This window comes from Gopherus flavomarginatus, chromosome 8 (genome assembly GCF_025201925.1).
Source record: "Gopherus flavomarginatus isolate rGopFla2 chromosome 8, rGopFla2.mat.asm, whole genome shotgun sequence".
Lineage (NCBI taxonomy): Eukaryota > Metazoa > Chordata > Testudines > Testudinidae > Gopherus > Gopherus flavomarginatus.
In genome coordinates, this window is record NC_066624.1 from 114,521,355 (window position 1) to 114,535,328 (window position 13,974).

Below are 13,974 nucleotides of genomic sequence, written 5' to 3' on the forward strand. Positions count from 1 at the left end.
TGGACAGACACATAGTGCTAAGCTCACCCCCCCAGCCTCACCCCCTTCTGCCCCACAGGGCTCTCATCCTGAGCTGCCCATTCTGCCCAATGCATGAGCGGGGGCTGATCTTTCAGAGGTGCTGAGTCTGTTTCACAGATGTTGCTCTTATTTGTCATCCTGGGGGCTCTGCCCTTCGAAAATCTGGCCTGAGGGCAGGATCATGGGACTGATTTACTCCCCCCATGTAGCCTGTGCTGCTTCCCATAGTATGGGGCACACCATCTGGTATGCCTTTCCATGGGCATGCAACCTCCATCAGGTTGATCCACCTCCCCACATGTGGCAAAGAAATCTACAGGAGATACAGTGGGGAGTAGGGGAGACACCGATTGCGGGAGTGCGTTGCCCTCGCTGCAGGGCCAACTGCTCTTTTGTTAAAGCAGAGTTCTGCTCCACTCTGCTAGAACAGCAGCTGCTTTCCAAGTGGTATTTGGGCCATGCATGCTCCAGCCTCCAGGGTGCCACCTGCACATGGACAAGGATTTTGCTGCAAGCTGAATAATTTGTGGCATTCCACAAAAACCCTTTTTGTTTAGCAGCCCTGCCGCCAAATGTGTCATTAGCAGCAGCACCTAAGCCTGCCCCTTTCCAGCAAACACTGATGTGTGACTTTGCCTGTGGAATCTATACCTCCCGCTGCACCAGGCTCTGAATCACACAGCACTCAAACAGCTCAGCTGCAGGAGACAAAGGGAAGTGCTGCATGCCAGGGATCTGGATTTGATGGGCTCCTTTAGGGAGCAGGGGAGGTTGCAGCCCTGGCTGAGCACGCATGTAAATTTGCTGAATCATACACGCTCGTTTGTTTCATGTGGAGGAGACAAAGACGGATGAGTGTCCAAATGGACACTTGAGCTCAGAGCTCGAAGCGTGGGACCCTGGGACCTGATTAGGAAACAGGTTTGTGTTCTTGGTTCACTGGATCTGGAGAGTCAGTTTGCTGAGCTTTCAGCAACTCCCTTTCCAGCTTCACAGCGGCAGGGTGATACCCAGTGGTGGTGTAGCCATGTCACTCCCAGGATATAGGAGAGGGAATATCTTTTATTGGACCAACGTCTGTTGGAGAGAGAGGCAAGCTTTCGAGCCATACAGAGCTAAGGAAGATAAAAGACATACTTCACCCACCCTGTCTCTCGAATGGTCATATTCATGAAGTATTTTAATTAATATCTGACCTAAATCAGCTCTGCTGAATTCGGTCACCAGGGCCCCAGCTACTCCTGGCACCTGGGGCTGGGTGCACAGCTCACGTCAGCCAAAGAGGACCAAGCCCTCAACATGCATCAGAAGCAGGGCTTGTCCCAGCCATCATGGAAATGCAGCAGCCTCTTAGCAGTGCTCAACGTTCCCACAGCTGATACCATGCAGCCTTCTGTGAGCAAAGCCCAGTGCACATGCCCCAAGTGACGTGTGCCTCACAGAGTCACTGGGCTGCGCCCCCAGGGCCTGCAGGCTGATGGCTGCAGGGATGTGCCACCAGACACTGGAGAACATGGGCTTCCAGAATACCAGCCCTTTTGTTTCCAGCTCCCCTGGCAGCCCCGGGGCCCACATCCACCACACGTGACCTAAGCTAGCCCTGCCAAGTTCTGCTTGCCTGGACTTTCCCCTTGCATCAGCCCACAAGCAGGCAGAATCTAGTCTCTGCATGAGCTGCAGGCGGCTGGCAGCGTTTCCCCAAGAGACAGCCACAGAGACTGGCCCCCAGGGCTAGCATGCCCGTGCAATCCTACGCTGCAGGCAGCCCTGGCTGGAGAAGGCACCTGCCTGGACTCAGAGATGTGGGGCTGAGTCAGCCCCTTAGTGAGATCCCAGCCTACCAAACCAGAGCTCATCTCACATGGCATGTAAAGACCGTGAGAAGCTCACAGTCCCCTGCGCTAGGGTCAGTAAAACCCTCAGCCAAAGGTCACGACACCCCCAGGCTCACCCGACAGCAGGACTCGGTGATGGACGAGGCAGGAGAGCGGGGAGATGGCCAGGAGTCTGTGCACTGTCTTAGCCAGGATCCTCTCTTCTTCCCCCAGAGAACTAGGGACACAATGGAGGGCGCTAGCAGCCATGGCTCAGAGCACCTTGGGGTGACCTTCTCTGTCCCCCAGCAAAGGCCTCAATGGGACCCCCTGGAGCAGGCTAGAAGGGTGCAGGCAAGAGGCAGTTAACACTTGCTCTCAGCTGGAACCCATGTGGCCCAAATTAATCTCCTTGACCAGGACGGAGGAGCAGGGGGGAGCTGGTATGTATGCAGGCTGCCCCAACAACCCACAGGGGAGGGGCTTTATGTCCACATGCTCAGGGTTCTCAGAGAGCGGGACTGACGCATGGCCCCTTGCTGCAGCCTGCATGCAGTGACGCTGTGACACAGTATTGGTTTTCTCACAGCCAGGACTAGACAGAAGCAAACAGCGTGTAATGTAATATTTTTCTATATAATAGGATTGGTAGCTGTTGCTCATTGTCAACCAAAGCACCATTTCTGTTCAGAAGCCCAGAGGGTGGGTGGCTAGGATCCCTTGGTTCTGTACAACAGCATTAGATATTAGCTTCATGTTAGCAAAGGACTGATTCCACGTAGAAGATTTCACTGCTCGGAGATTCTCTCTCACTCGCTCAAATGCCTGTGTTGGACAAAGAAACACACAGTCACTTTCTTGTATTAAACCACTTCCTGTAACTCTGGAGTAATCAGACGTAGGAAGTGATTTTACATGCAGTGGGCCAAGCTTTCAGTACTGGCTCCATGCAGTGGCAGCTCCAGGCACTAGCACTCCAAGCGTGTGCCTGGGGTGGCAAGCCGCGGGTGTGGGGGGGGGGGGGCGGGCGCCCTGCCAGTCCCTGCGAGGGCGGCAGTCAGGCAGCCTTCAGCGGTGCACCTGCGGGAGGTCCACCAGTCCCACGGATTCGGCGGCAATTCAGCGGCAGGTACATAAAATCTTCGAGACCGGGGACCTCCCGCAGGCAAGCCACCGAAGGCGGCCTGCCTGCCATACATGGGGCAGCAAAAAAACTAAAGCCGCCCCTGGCTCCATGTACATACAACAAGCAGACACTATCATTGTGCAGCCGCACATGTATTCGGTCAGAAATCCCCTTGATGCTCTGATACCAGAGATCAGTTGTGATGCAGTAGAAACTGTCTGTGGGGGGGACGGGAGAGCCGGGGATGACTTTAGGTGAAGGACAGGACCTAAGCCTGTACCTGAGCCAGGTAGGGGGGAGGGTGTCAGCACCTTTGCCCGGGAAGCTGGACAAAGGAAGGGGCCGGCTGGAGGGAGTTAGTTCAGTTTCGGTTTTGGGCTGGGTGGTTGGAATTCAGGGAATCCCAAGCTGGGAACTAAGCTTCCTGAACCCCCAGAAGGACTTGATTGAGGGGTCCTGACTGTGCCTACAAGTTCTGCTGTAGCCTGCGTTCCTGTTGTCCAATAAACCTTCTGTTTTACTGGCTGGCTGAGAGTCACTGTGAGTCCCAGGAAGAGGGGTGCAGGGCCAGACTCCCCCATACTGCATGACAACTGGTGGCAGTGGCGGGAGATACTGCACCCCGTGGACGGCGCTTCCTGCAGTAAGTGATTGGGGAGCAGTAAAACGAAGGGGTGATTAGCCCCTGGGAGTGTGCGTCCAGTGAGAAGGACTTTGCAGTAACAGGGTCCCCCGGGGGATTGCAGCAAGCAGTCCCAGGGGCGGAGGAGTCTGCAGCTCGACCCTGGCAGAGAGGCGGTGACCTCACGAAGGGCTGGTGCACTAGGGGTCCCCCTGGAAACTGTGGGGAGTGGCGAGCACCCTGGCCTGTGAGTGGCCAGCAGGAAGATGTATGCCAAGCGGCGCAAGTGCGACCTGCTGGAGCTGTGCAAGCAGAGGGGGCTGTGCAGTGGGAGGCTCACCAAAGACCAGCTGATTGCCTGGCTGGAGGAGGGAGATCGCTTTAATGAACTGATCCCTGTCTCTGAGGGAGGGAGCCTGGCAGATGCAGCACAGGCACCAGTGTCTGTCCCCGCTGGGAGTGGTCAGCCGGCGGCTGAGGGCTTCCCGAGACCCCCCATTCCTATGCCGAGGGGAAGGGCGAGGAGGAGCCCAGCGAATACCAAGGGCACCGTGACACCCCTGGCCAGCAGGGGATCCTCCCGGCGAAGCTCACCCCCAGCAGGGGATCGTCCCGGTGGTGCTCAGCATCCGTGGAGCGGAAGCAGCTGGAATAGGAGAGAGAGCTAAAATTGAGAGAGCTGGAGGATCGTGAGAGACAGAGAGAACATGAGGAGAGACAAAGACAGCAGGAACTGGAGGAGAAAGAGCGACAGCGTCATCATGAGCTGGAACTGGCGGGGCTGAGGGGCAGCAGGGCCCCCGGCTGCGGTAAGTGAGGGGGGGCCCAGGACTGCGTGGAGCTTTGATAAGTGCATCCTGGCCCAGCGTAAGGAGGGGGAGGACATGGATGACTTCCTGGATGCCTTTGAGACGGCCTGCGAGCTGCACCAGGTAGATCCTGCGGACAGGCTCCGGGTTCTCACCCCCTTACTGGACCCCAAGGCTGTGGCATTGTACCACCACCTGGGAGAGGAGGAGAAAGGGAACTACGAACTATTCAAGCAGGCCCTGCTGCGCGAGTTTGGGCAGACTCCTGAGATGTACCGGGAGAGGTTCCGGAGTCAGGATAAAACCCCTGAGGTCTCATATCTGCAACTAGCCATCCGCATGGAGGGATACGCCAGCAAGAGGGCAGATGCGGCCCAGACGAAGAGGGACCTGGTTAAACTGCTGGTACTGGAGCAACTGTATGAGCGGTGCCCATCTGACCTGAGGCTGTGGTTGAGGGACCAAAAGCCAGAGAACCCGCGACATGCAGGGCAGCTGGCCGATGAGTTTGTGAAGAGCCGGTCAGGGGGTAGCAGGGAGGAGTCCCAAAGGAACAGGCCCACCGCGATGCAGAGAGACAGTCATCCTGGGACCTCCCAAAGGGGGAATAGGGAGAACCTCCTCCCAAGGGGAACGCCCAGCATCAGGGACAACCGACCGGTTCGAGGGGACCAACGGGACATGAGCTGCTATCAATGTGGCCAGAGGGGCCACATACGGTCCCAGTACCCCAGGCTCAAGGACAGACTGAACAGACTGACCCCACACCGGGTTAACTTGGTAGAGACCCAGCTGGACGAGGGGCAGTGTTCCCAGGAAAGGGAGGCTGGCCGCGTACCGCCTGCAAAGGATGGAGGATGGCCCCAGGTCAGCTCCTCTGGGGGGGCTGGATGCTCCAGGCTCCGGGTTTTTGGTTTACAGGGTGGGTGCGGGGCTGCCCCTCCGGCAAGAGTGCCTTGTTCCCCTGGAGGTAGATGGGAGGAAAGTCACTGGGTACTGGGACACGGGCGCAGAGGTGACACTGGCCCGGCCTGAGGTGGTGGCCTCAGATCGGATGGTGCCCGACACCTACCTGACCCTGATGGGCGTGGGTGGGACCCCATTCAAGGTGCCCGTGGCGAGGGTACACCTGAAGTGGGGGGCCCAAGGAGGGCCCCAGGACGTGGGGGTACACCCACATTTGCCCACAGAAGTGTTAATGGGGGGGGGGACCTGGAGGTCTGGCTCAGCAACACCCAGGATGCCCTGGTCGTGACCCATATTCAGAGTCGCCGAAGGGCACTGCGCCCTGACAATGGAGAAGGTACTTTGCCCGAGGTGCAGGACCCTAACCTGGTGGGGAGTGAATGCCCAGGGACACGACTCAGAGAGGCTGCGGCCTCAGACCCAGCCAGCGAGAGAGAGCAGGTCCCCATCCCTGTCCCAGCTGCTGAGTTCCAGGCCAAGTTGCAGAAAGATTCCTCCTTGCGGAAGCCCAGGGACCGGGCTGACCTCAGTGCAGTACAGACCATGAGGAGAGGTTGCAAGGAGAGGTTCCTGTGGGAGAAGGGGTTCCTGTACCAAGAATGGACTCCCCCAGGGGAAGGAGAGTCATGGGGGATCAGGAGGCAGCTGGTGGTTCCCCAAAACTTTCGCCACAAGCTACTGTACCTGGCCCATGACATCCCTCTCGCAGAACACCAGGGAATCCGTCACACCAGGCAGAGGCTGCTACAGAACTTTTACTGGCCTGGGGTCTTTACCCATGTCCGACAGTACTGCCAATCCTGTGACCCCTGCCAGAGGGTGGGGAAGGCCCGGGACAAGGGGAAAGCAGCTTTGAGGCCTTTACCCATCATAGAAGAACCTTTCCAGAAGGTGGCCATGGACATAGTGGGACCTCTCAGCAAGACGACCCGGTCGGGGAAGAAATACGTTCTGGTGGTGGTGGATTTCACCACTCGCTACCCTGAGGCGGTGGCCTTGTCCTCTATCGAAGCAGACACCGTGGCAGATGAGCTGCTGACCATTTTCAGCCGGATAGGCTTCCCCAAGGAAGTCTTAACGGACCAGGGGTCCAACTTCATGTCAGCCCTGCTCCGGTGCTTGTGGGAGAAATGTAGAGTCCAGCACAACTGGGCCTCAGTGTATCATTCCCGGTCCCACGGGCTGATAGAAAGGTTCAATGGGACGCTGAAGATGATGCTAAAAACATTTATGAACCAGCACCTGCAGGACTGGGACAAGTACTTACCTCACCTGCTGTTCGCGTACAGGGAGGTACCCCAGGAATCTACCGGGTTTTCACCTTTTGAACTGTTATATGGAAGGTGGGTAAGGGGGTCCCTAGACCTGATGAGAGACGAATGGGAGGGGAAGGCCGCTCCCAAGGGAGAGTCAGTGGTGGAGTATGTCCTGACCTTCCAGGAAAGACTGGCCGAGCTCATGGGCCTGGCCAGGGAGAATCTGGCCCGAGCCCAGAGGAGGCAGAAGGTCTGGTATGACCGCACGGCGCGGGCCTGCGCCTTCGCCACCGGGGATCAGGTGATGGTTCTCATCCCCGTGAGGAGAAACAAACTCCAGGCTGCCTGGGAAGGGCCCTTCAAGGTTGTCAAGCAACTGAATGAGGTAAACTATATGGTGGAGCTGTCTAACTGGGCACATCACCGTCGGGTGTACCATGTGAATATGATAAACTCATACTATGACGGGGGAATGTGGTGTTGGCCGCATGTGGACACTGGGAGGAGCAGGGAGATGACCCTTTAGTGGATCTATTCCCTGGGACAAAAGCTGGTGCCCCCCTGGAGGCAATTCCCCTCTCTGATCAACTGACCCCGGGCCAGCACGCTGAGATCAGAGGGATGCTGCATCTATACCGACAGCTGTTTTCCAACCAGCCTGGACGCACTAATTTGACTGTCCACCGGGTGGAGACTGGGTCACATCCTCCTATTAGATGCTCCCCTTTTCGGGTCACTGGTAAAACTGCCCAGGATCTTCAAAGAGAGGTCAGGGACATGCTGGCTTTGGGGGTGATCCAGCCGTCTTCCAGCCCTTGGGCCTCGCCAGTGGTGCTGGTCCCCAAAAGGAATGGGTCGATCCAGTTCTGTGTGGACTATTGAAAACTCAATGCCATCATTGTATCTGATGCCTACCCCATGCCGAGGCCTGACGAGCTCCTGGACAAGCTGGGAGGTGCTCGGTACCTCACCACTATGGATCTTACCAAAGGCTACTGGCAAGTGCCGCTGGACGCAGATGCCAGGCTGAAATCGGCCTTTATCACCCCTCTGGGGCTCTACGAGTTTCTGACCATGCCCTTCAGCCTCAAGGGAGCGCCGGCCACCTTCCAGCGCCTGGTGGATCAGCTACTGAGGGGGATGGAGAGTTTTGCCGTGGTGTATATTGACGACATCTGCGTCTTTAGCCAGACCTGGGAGGACCACGTGTCCCAGGTTAAACAAGTGCTGGACCGACACCGAAAGGCTAGGTTAACAGTAAAGGCTGAGAAGTGCAAGGTGGGGATGGCTGAAGTATCTTACCTGGGCCATCGGGTGGGGAGCGGCTGCCTAAAGCCGGAACCAGCCAAGGTGGAGGTGATCAGAGACTGGCCCGCTCCCCAAACCAAAAAGCAGGTCCAGGCCTTTATTGGGATGGCGGGGTACTATCGAAGGTTCGTGCCCCACTTTAGCGCCATAGCTACCCCCATCACTGAGCTGTGCAAGAAAGGAAAGCCAGACAAGGTGATCTGGACAGAGCAGTGCCAGCAGGCTCTCTGGGCGCTGAAGGAGGCTCTGGTTAGTGGCCCATTCTGGCAAACCCAGACTTTAACAAGCCCTTTATGGTGTTCACTGATGCCTCAGACACGGGACTGGGAGCGGTGTTAATGCAGGAGGATGAAAAGGGGGAGAGACACCCCATCATGTACCTGAGCAAGAAGTTGCTACCCCAGGAGCAGGACTACGCGGCCATCGAGAAGGAATGCCTGGCCATGGTGTGGGCCCTTAAGAAACTGGAGCCATATCTCTTTGGGCGACACTTCACCGTGTACACAGACCACTCTCCCCTGACCTGGCTGCACCAGATGAAAGGAGCCAAAGCCAAGCTCCTGAGGTGGAGCCTGCTCCTGCAGGACTATGACATGGACGTGGTCCATGTGAAGGGAAGTGCCAACCTGATAGTGGACGCGTTGTCCCGGAGGGGGGCCCTGAACTTCCCCAGGTCACTGGGCAATGACCCCGCTCAGTTCAGTCTCGAAGGGGGGAGAGATGTGATGCAGTAGGGACTGTCTGCGTGGGGGATGGGAGAGCCAGGGATGTCTTTAGGTGAAGGACAGGACCTAAGCCTGTAACCTGAGCCAGATAGAGAGGGAGGGGTGTCAGCACCTTTGCCCGGGAAGCTGGACAAAGGAAGGGGCCGGCTGGAGGGAGTTAGTTCAGTTTTCAGTTTTGGGCTGGGTGGTTGGAATTCAGGGAATCCCAAGCTGGGAACTAAGCTTCCTGAACCCCCAGAAGGACTTGATTGAGGGGTCCTGCTCGTGCCTACAAGTTCTGCTGTAGCCTGCGTTCCTGTTGTCCAATAAACTTTCTGTTTTACTGGCTGGCTGAGAGTCACTGTGAGTCCCAGGAAGAGGGGTGCAGGGCCGGACTCCTCCATACTCCGTGACATCAGTCACCTCCTTTAGCCAGTGCAATGCTTGTGACAGGAGCTAGAGTCCCTGAGCTGGACATGGAGAGATTCAGAATTCACACCTTGAGCTGTTACAGTGACACTAACGACAGAGAAACCGAAGCCAGTGTCACAGGTCAGTGCAACCGCACTTGTATTCCCCTACCATGGTACGTACGGTAATAGGGTGACCAGGTGTTTGGTTTTTTACCAAAAAGTCCGGTCAACAGTGCTACCTGGCTAAGGCAGGCTAGTCCCTACCTGCTCTGACACCGCGCTGCGCCACAGAAGTGGGGGGCCACGGGGCTCCACATGTTACACATGCCCTGACCACCGGCTCCGCACTCCCATTGGCCAGGAACAGGCCAATGGGAACTGAGGGGGAGTGCCTGCAGACGTGAGCTGTGCAGAGCCGCCTGCATGCCTCTGCCTAGGAGCTGGACCTGCTGCTGGCCGCTCCAGCTGCTGGTGCGACAGATCAATACCCCTCACACAGCCACGGCCCCGCACAGGCCGTGCGACAGATCAACAACACCCCTCACGTAGCCACAGCCCCACACAGGCCATGCAACAGATCAACACCCCTCACGTAGCTACAGCCCTGCACAGACCGTGTGACAGATCAACACCCCTCACGTAGCCACAGCCCCACACAGGCGTGCGACAGATCAACACCCCTCATGCAGCCACAGCCCTGCACAGACCATGCGACAGATCAACACCCCTCACATAGCTACGGCCCTGCACAGGCCACGTGGCAGATCAACACCCCTTACATAGCCCGCACTGAGCTCGTGGGGGCCGAGGCAGCATATTGTACATGGGTGCTGGGCACATGGAGGGCATGCAGGGCTCTCATGCAGGGCGCCCAAGGCATGCGGGGGGGAGGGCCTCAGGGCACATGGAAAGCAGATGGAGAGATGCCCAGGAGGCCACACGGGCTGTCATACAGGGTGTGCACAGGGGAGCTGAAGGCACGTGGGGGGACATGTGGGGCTCTCATGCAGGGGGCCCAGGGCCTGGCCAGGGGGCTCACGCACACTGGCCACACAGGGCTCTCTTGCAGGGACTGGCAGCAAGCTGACAGCAGGGCTTGCGTGTTGACAAGCCCATATGCCTGCCACAGCGAGTGAACCAAACCTGGCCCCTCAGCCACCTGTAGCCTACCTCATGGCTCCATGTTTGACACAAGAGCTTCTCGTGCTCAGCAGTGGGTTGTCCCAGAGACAGAGAGCGGCTGGCCCTGCAGAGACAAGACGGTGGCCGTGAGGGGAGGCCACAGGGACAGGATTTCGTGAGTGCAGAAGATGCACTTGTCAGAACGGGTCTGAGCAGCCCAGTCATAGAGCATCATCCCAAAGCGACCGGGTTCCAGAGGACAGGAGTGGACTGCCCTGCTTCCCTGGGCCCTTCCCTAGAGAATAAGCCCTGCGTGCAGGTGTGGCATGTCCCGCTCACCCTGGCGCCAGCGGCTGGGATCCGACCATGTATTAGAGACGCCCGACCAGGTGAGCGAAGGCACATTCCTGGCTTTCAAGGGACACGGGGTCTCACTCCATTTTGTTTGGCTTCCCAGGTGCTACAGGCACAGGCAGCTCTCCTGCCGCAGTGCACTCTGCACTGGCTCCTGGGGTAGACAATCTATTGGGGCAGGGAAGGCTGCACTAGCAGCACGTGCCCACAAGCTCCTTCCGCAGCCGGGGAGGGTCAGCCTAAGCCAAGCGGTGGGCAGCCCAGGCCAGGAATGGGGTTCCCAAGCACTCGCTCTCCTCTGCTAGCCGCACGTACCTGGAGATCACCACAGCCATGGCATAGATATCAATGGCAGCGTCGGCCACGCGTTTCAGATGAAACTGTTGGTCTGGGAGAAGAGACTTTAGTGAGAGGGGGCGTGTCCACATGCGTGTGTTACGTTACTGAAAACTAACAGCAGCTCAGCAGAACTTGCACGGAAGCCAGCGAACCGGCTCTCACCACACAGTTACATCAGCAGGCCAGAAACTGCTACAAGGACCCTCCCACCGACTGGAGACCCTGGGTGGGGATATGATGCCGCTGGAGCCTGGCACGGGGAGCTCACTTGGCTGACTGGCTCTAACACACAGACTTATGGAGCGTTCTCCTGAGCCAAATGCAGCCCCAGCCCCCAAAGAATTAAACAAACTGACAGACCCACCGGCCAATCACTTCTGGTGCCCCTGTGGGGTCCTGGCTCCCGGGTGTTAATGAAACGTCATGTGCATGCTGAGGGCAGGGTATGAATAGTGTACAGCTGTTCAGGAGGCCATCAGGGTCAGGGCTGCATGATGCTGACCAGGACACAGACCCTGGCCAGCAGAGCTTTGTGGTGGCTTTTGGCTGCAGAGCAGGCACACAGGGCCACTCGGACACCCCAGCTGCACCGCAGTCCTGCAGCCCAGCGACGCTCCAGGCTGGCATGGGGGGAGCTTTCACCCCGGCGCGCTGCAGTGAGGAGACCCGCATCAATCCCCAAGGGATGCATGCCACCTAGGTCTGTATTCAGAGAGCGGTGCGGGGGCAGAGCAAGGAATTCAGAAGGGAAATGAGGAGAGAAGAGAGCATTGCAGGAGGTGACAGAAGCGCTGCTCCGGGAGCACACCCTGCCCTGGCTCAGCGCCCAGGTGACGGGTTTTACAAATGGCAGGAATGTCCTTTACATCATCTGGTAGCCGGTTAGAAGCGGGCTCACAGCAGCCGCAGAGGCACCCACCTATCACCTTCTCGCCGTACTTCAGCAGGAGGCTCTCAACTGCTTCACCAAACAAGTCAATGGCCTTCGTCACCTTTACACAGACACAGAAGAGCAGTTCATTTCCTTTCCAAGACAGCTGTAACCGCTCAGCAGCCACGGAGCCTGCTGAGCCCTCTGGGAGTCAGGGAGCAGCACTGGGAAAAGCACGTCCAGCACCGGGCACTGGGCTGGCTCCTCGGGGCCAGTAGCGGGTGCTCAGACCTGGAGGCGAATTGGCACTAAGCCACTTTCCAGCCCCAAGCTTGGAGCTGGTTCAGCCCTCAGCACAATTTTGAGCAGCCTCAAAACTACCCCAACTTCCACTGGCAGGACTGGCCTCCGGGGCCGCTCTACCAGCTGGGGATTGCTGGAGCACAAGGCACTCCTGCCCCGACCCCATACCATGAGGGCTGGGAGCACGCGGTATGAAGCCAGCTACAGCTGCTCTACAACACCCAAGGATTCTTTTGGCCAAGGCATTCCCCAGCTGCACCCTGGAGCAGGCCATGTGCTTTATGCTGCCTAAGCAACACAAAACACCCAGGCGGGCGCTGGGGACTGGCTCTCTGGGTGTCACTGAAACTCAGAAATCAGGCTGGGGCTGGGGAGCTAGCGCTCAGGAACCAGCTAGGGAGAGCCCTAGCTCTGGCAGTGACATGGGATGCCAAGCTGCTGAGGGGTTTGGGGTCCTCTGCAGACCAGAAACCACCATCACAACTAGGCCCTTGGGAAGATGCTCAGCAACGAGGCCTGTAAAGGAATGGGCCACGGAGACAGAATGGCCATCTCGCCCCTCAAGGGCACGGCTCAATCACTTTGGCAGGGAAGTATGTACGGGTGCTGGAACTAGGGGTGCTGTGGGTGCTGCCACACCCCCTGGCTTGAAGTGGATTGGATTATATAGAGGGTTTGCAGTGTGGTTCAATGGCTCTCAGCACCCCCACTGTACACATTGTTCCAGCACCCCTGGCAGTACGTGGGGACGCTTGTCTCCTATACTGGCAGCTGTGTCTTGTGGGTCTCCATGTGCGCTTCGCCTATCATTTCTTTTATCTTAGATGAAGGGAAAACAACAAGAATGAAGTAAAGCAAAACCCCCAGGAGAAAGTACAGCCCCTACAAGAAAACAGAGAGAGAGAGAGAAATGGAGTGTATGTGTGTGTGTGTGTGTGTGTGTGTATCCATGTCCACATTCATATGTGTACATTTGTGTGTGTACCTCTGTAGCACTGTGAGAGATGTAATGTGCTTAGAGATCCACTGATGTCAAATGCTACTAAAAATGCAAATTATTATTATTGTGCCAGAGATAACAAATCTGACAAATCAGACTGACAAATCTGAAGGAGTGAAATGACAGCTGGGCAATGGTATTTTAAAAGTGAAAATGATGTTTCAGGCTGAATCGGAAAGTTCACATTTAGCAAAGACTTTACAGAGCTAACACTTCATCCAAAACACAGGCATTCAGGTTCATTCCTAACAGTAAGCTAGAGAAACATTCCTTGCATGAACTTTGTCTAAAGCAGATGCTAGACAAATGCTGCGAATCACAAAAACATCATCATTGGTGAGCAGACTCTGTCATGAAAATTATTTGCTTTAAGGCTAAAAATGCAAGAAACATACAAAAGAATTCAGATCTCATAAAACAACAGACTATGTAAAGGTCAGGCCCTGCACTGGAGACGACAGCAGTTTTGCCAACAACTCCAGCAGCTGCAGGGTTGGGCTCTGAGAAATAAATCTTTCAGAAAGAATTCCCTTACCAGGTATGCACTGTTGTCCAGGCCTGGGTGAACGATTCCCTCCAGAGACAAGCCAGTGGGAATCCCAACTTTACTGCAAAGGGAGAAAAGAGATGAGCAAAAAAGTGAAAGGATAAAGGGGTTTAAAACAACTGAGCAGCTCATCCAGGAGCACCTGCACGGCAGTCACTGGGGACGACTCTGCACTACGAAGTTAGGTTCGCTTAACTACCTCACTATGGGCAGTGAAGAATTCACACCCTATGCGATGTAGCTAAGCCAACCTACGCCTGGTGCAGACAGCGCTAGGTGAAAGGAAGAATTCTTCCATCAACCTAGTTACCGCCTCTCGGGGAGGTGGATTTACTACAGCGAGGGAAGAACCCCTTCTGTCACTGTAGTATGTGTCTTTATTGATGCTGCCATGTTCCT

At 56.6% G+C, this 13,974-nt stretch overlaps 1 protein-coding gene across 5 annotated transcripts in view; it reads right to left on the reverse strand.

The window, feature by feature from the left end:
• Positions 1–1,204: 1,204 nt before the first annotated feature.
• The window catches only part of LOC127056288 (very long-chain specific acyl-CoA dehydrogenase, mitochondrial-like), a 215,433-nt gene continuing 202,663 nt past the window's right edge, over positions 1,205–13,974 (reverse strand). For all 5 annotated transcript variants that reach the window (XM_050963918.1, XM_050963920.1, XM_050963916.1 and 2 more), the window contains 5 exons: positions 13,564–13,636; positions 11,774–11,846; positions 10,831–10,903; positions 10,210–10,285; positions 1,205–2,660 (listed from right to left, as the gene is read on the reverse strand). In XM_050963918.1, the coding sequence (XP_050819875.1) occupies positions 2,523–2,660; positions 10,210–10,285; positions 10,831–10,903; positions 11,774–11,846; positions 13,564–13,636 (433 nt within the window). In that variant the 3' untranslated portion in view covers positions 1,205–2,522. The remainder of the gene's footprint in view (positions 2,661–10,209; positions 10,286–10,830; positions 10,904–11,773; positions 11,847–13,563; positions 13,637–13,974) is intronic.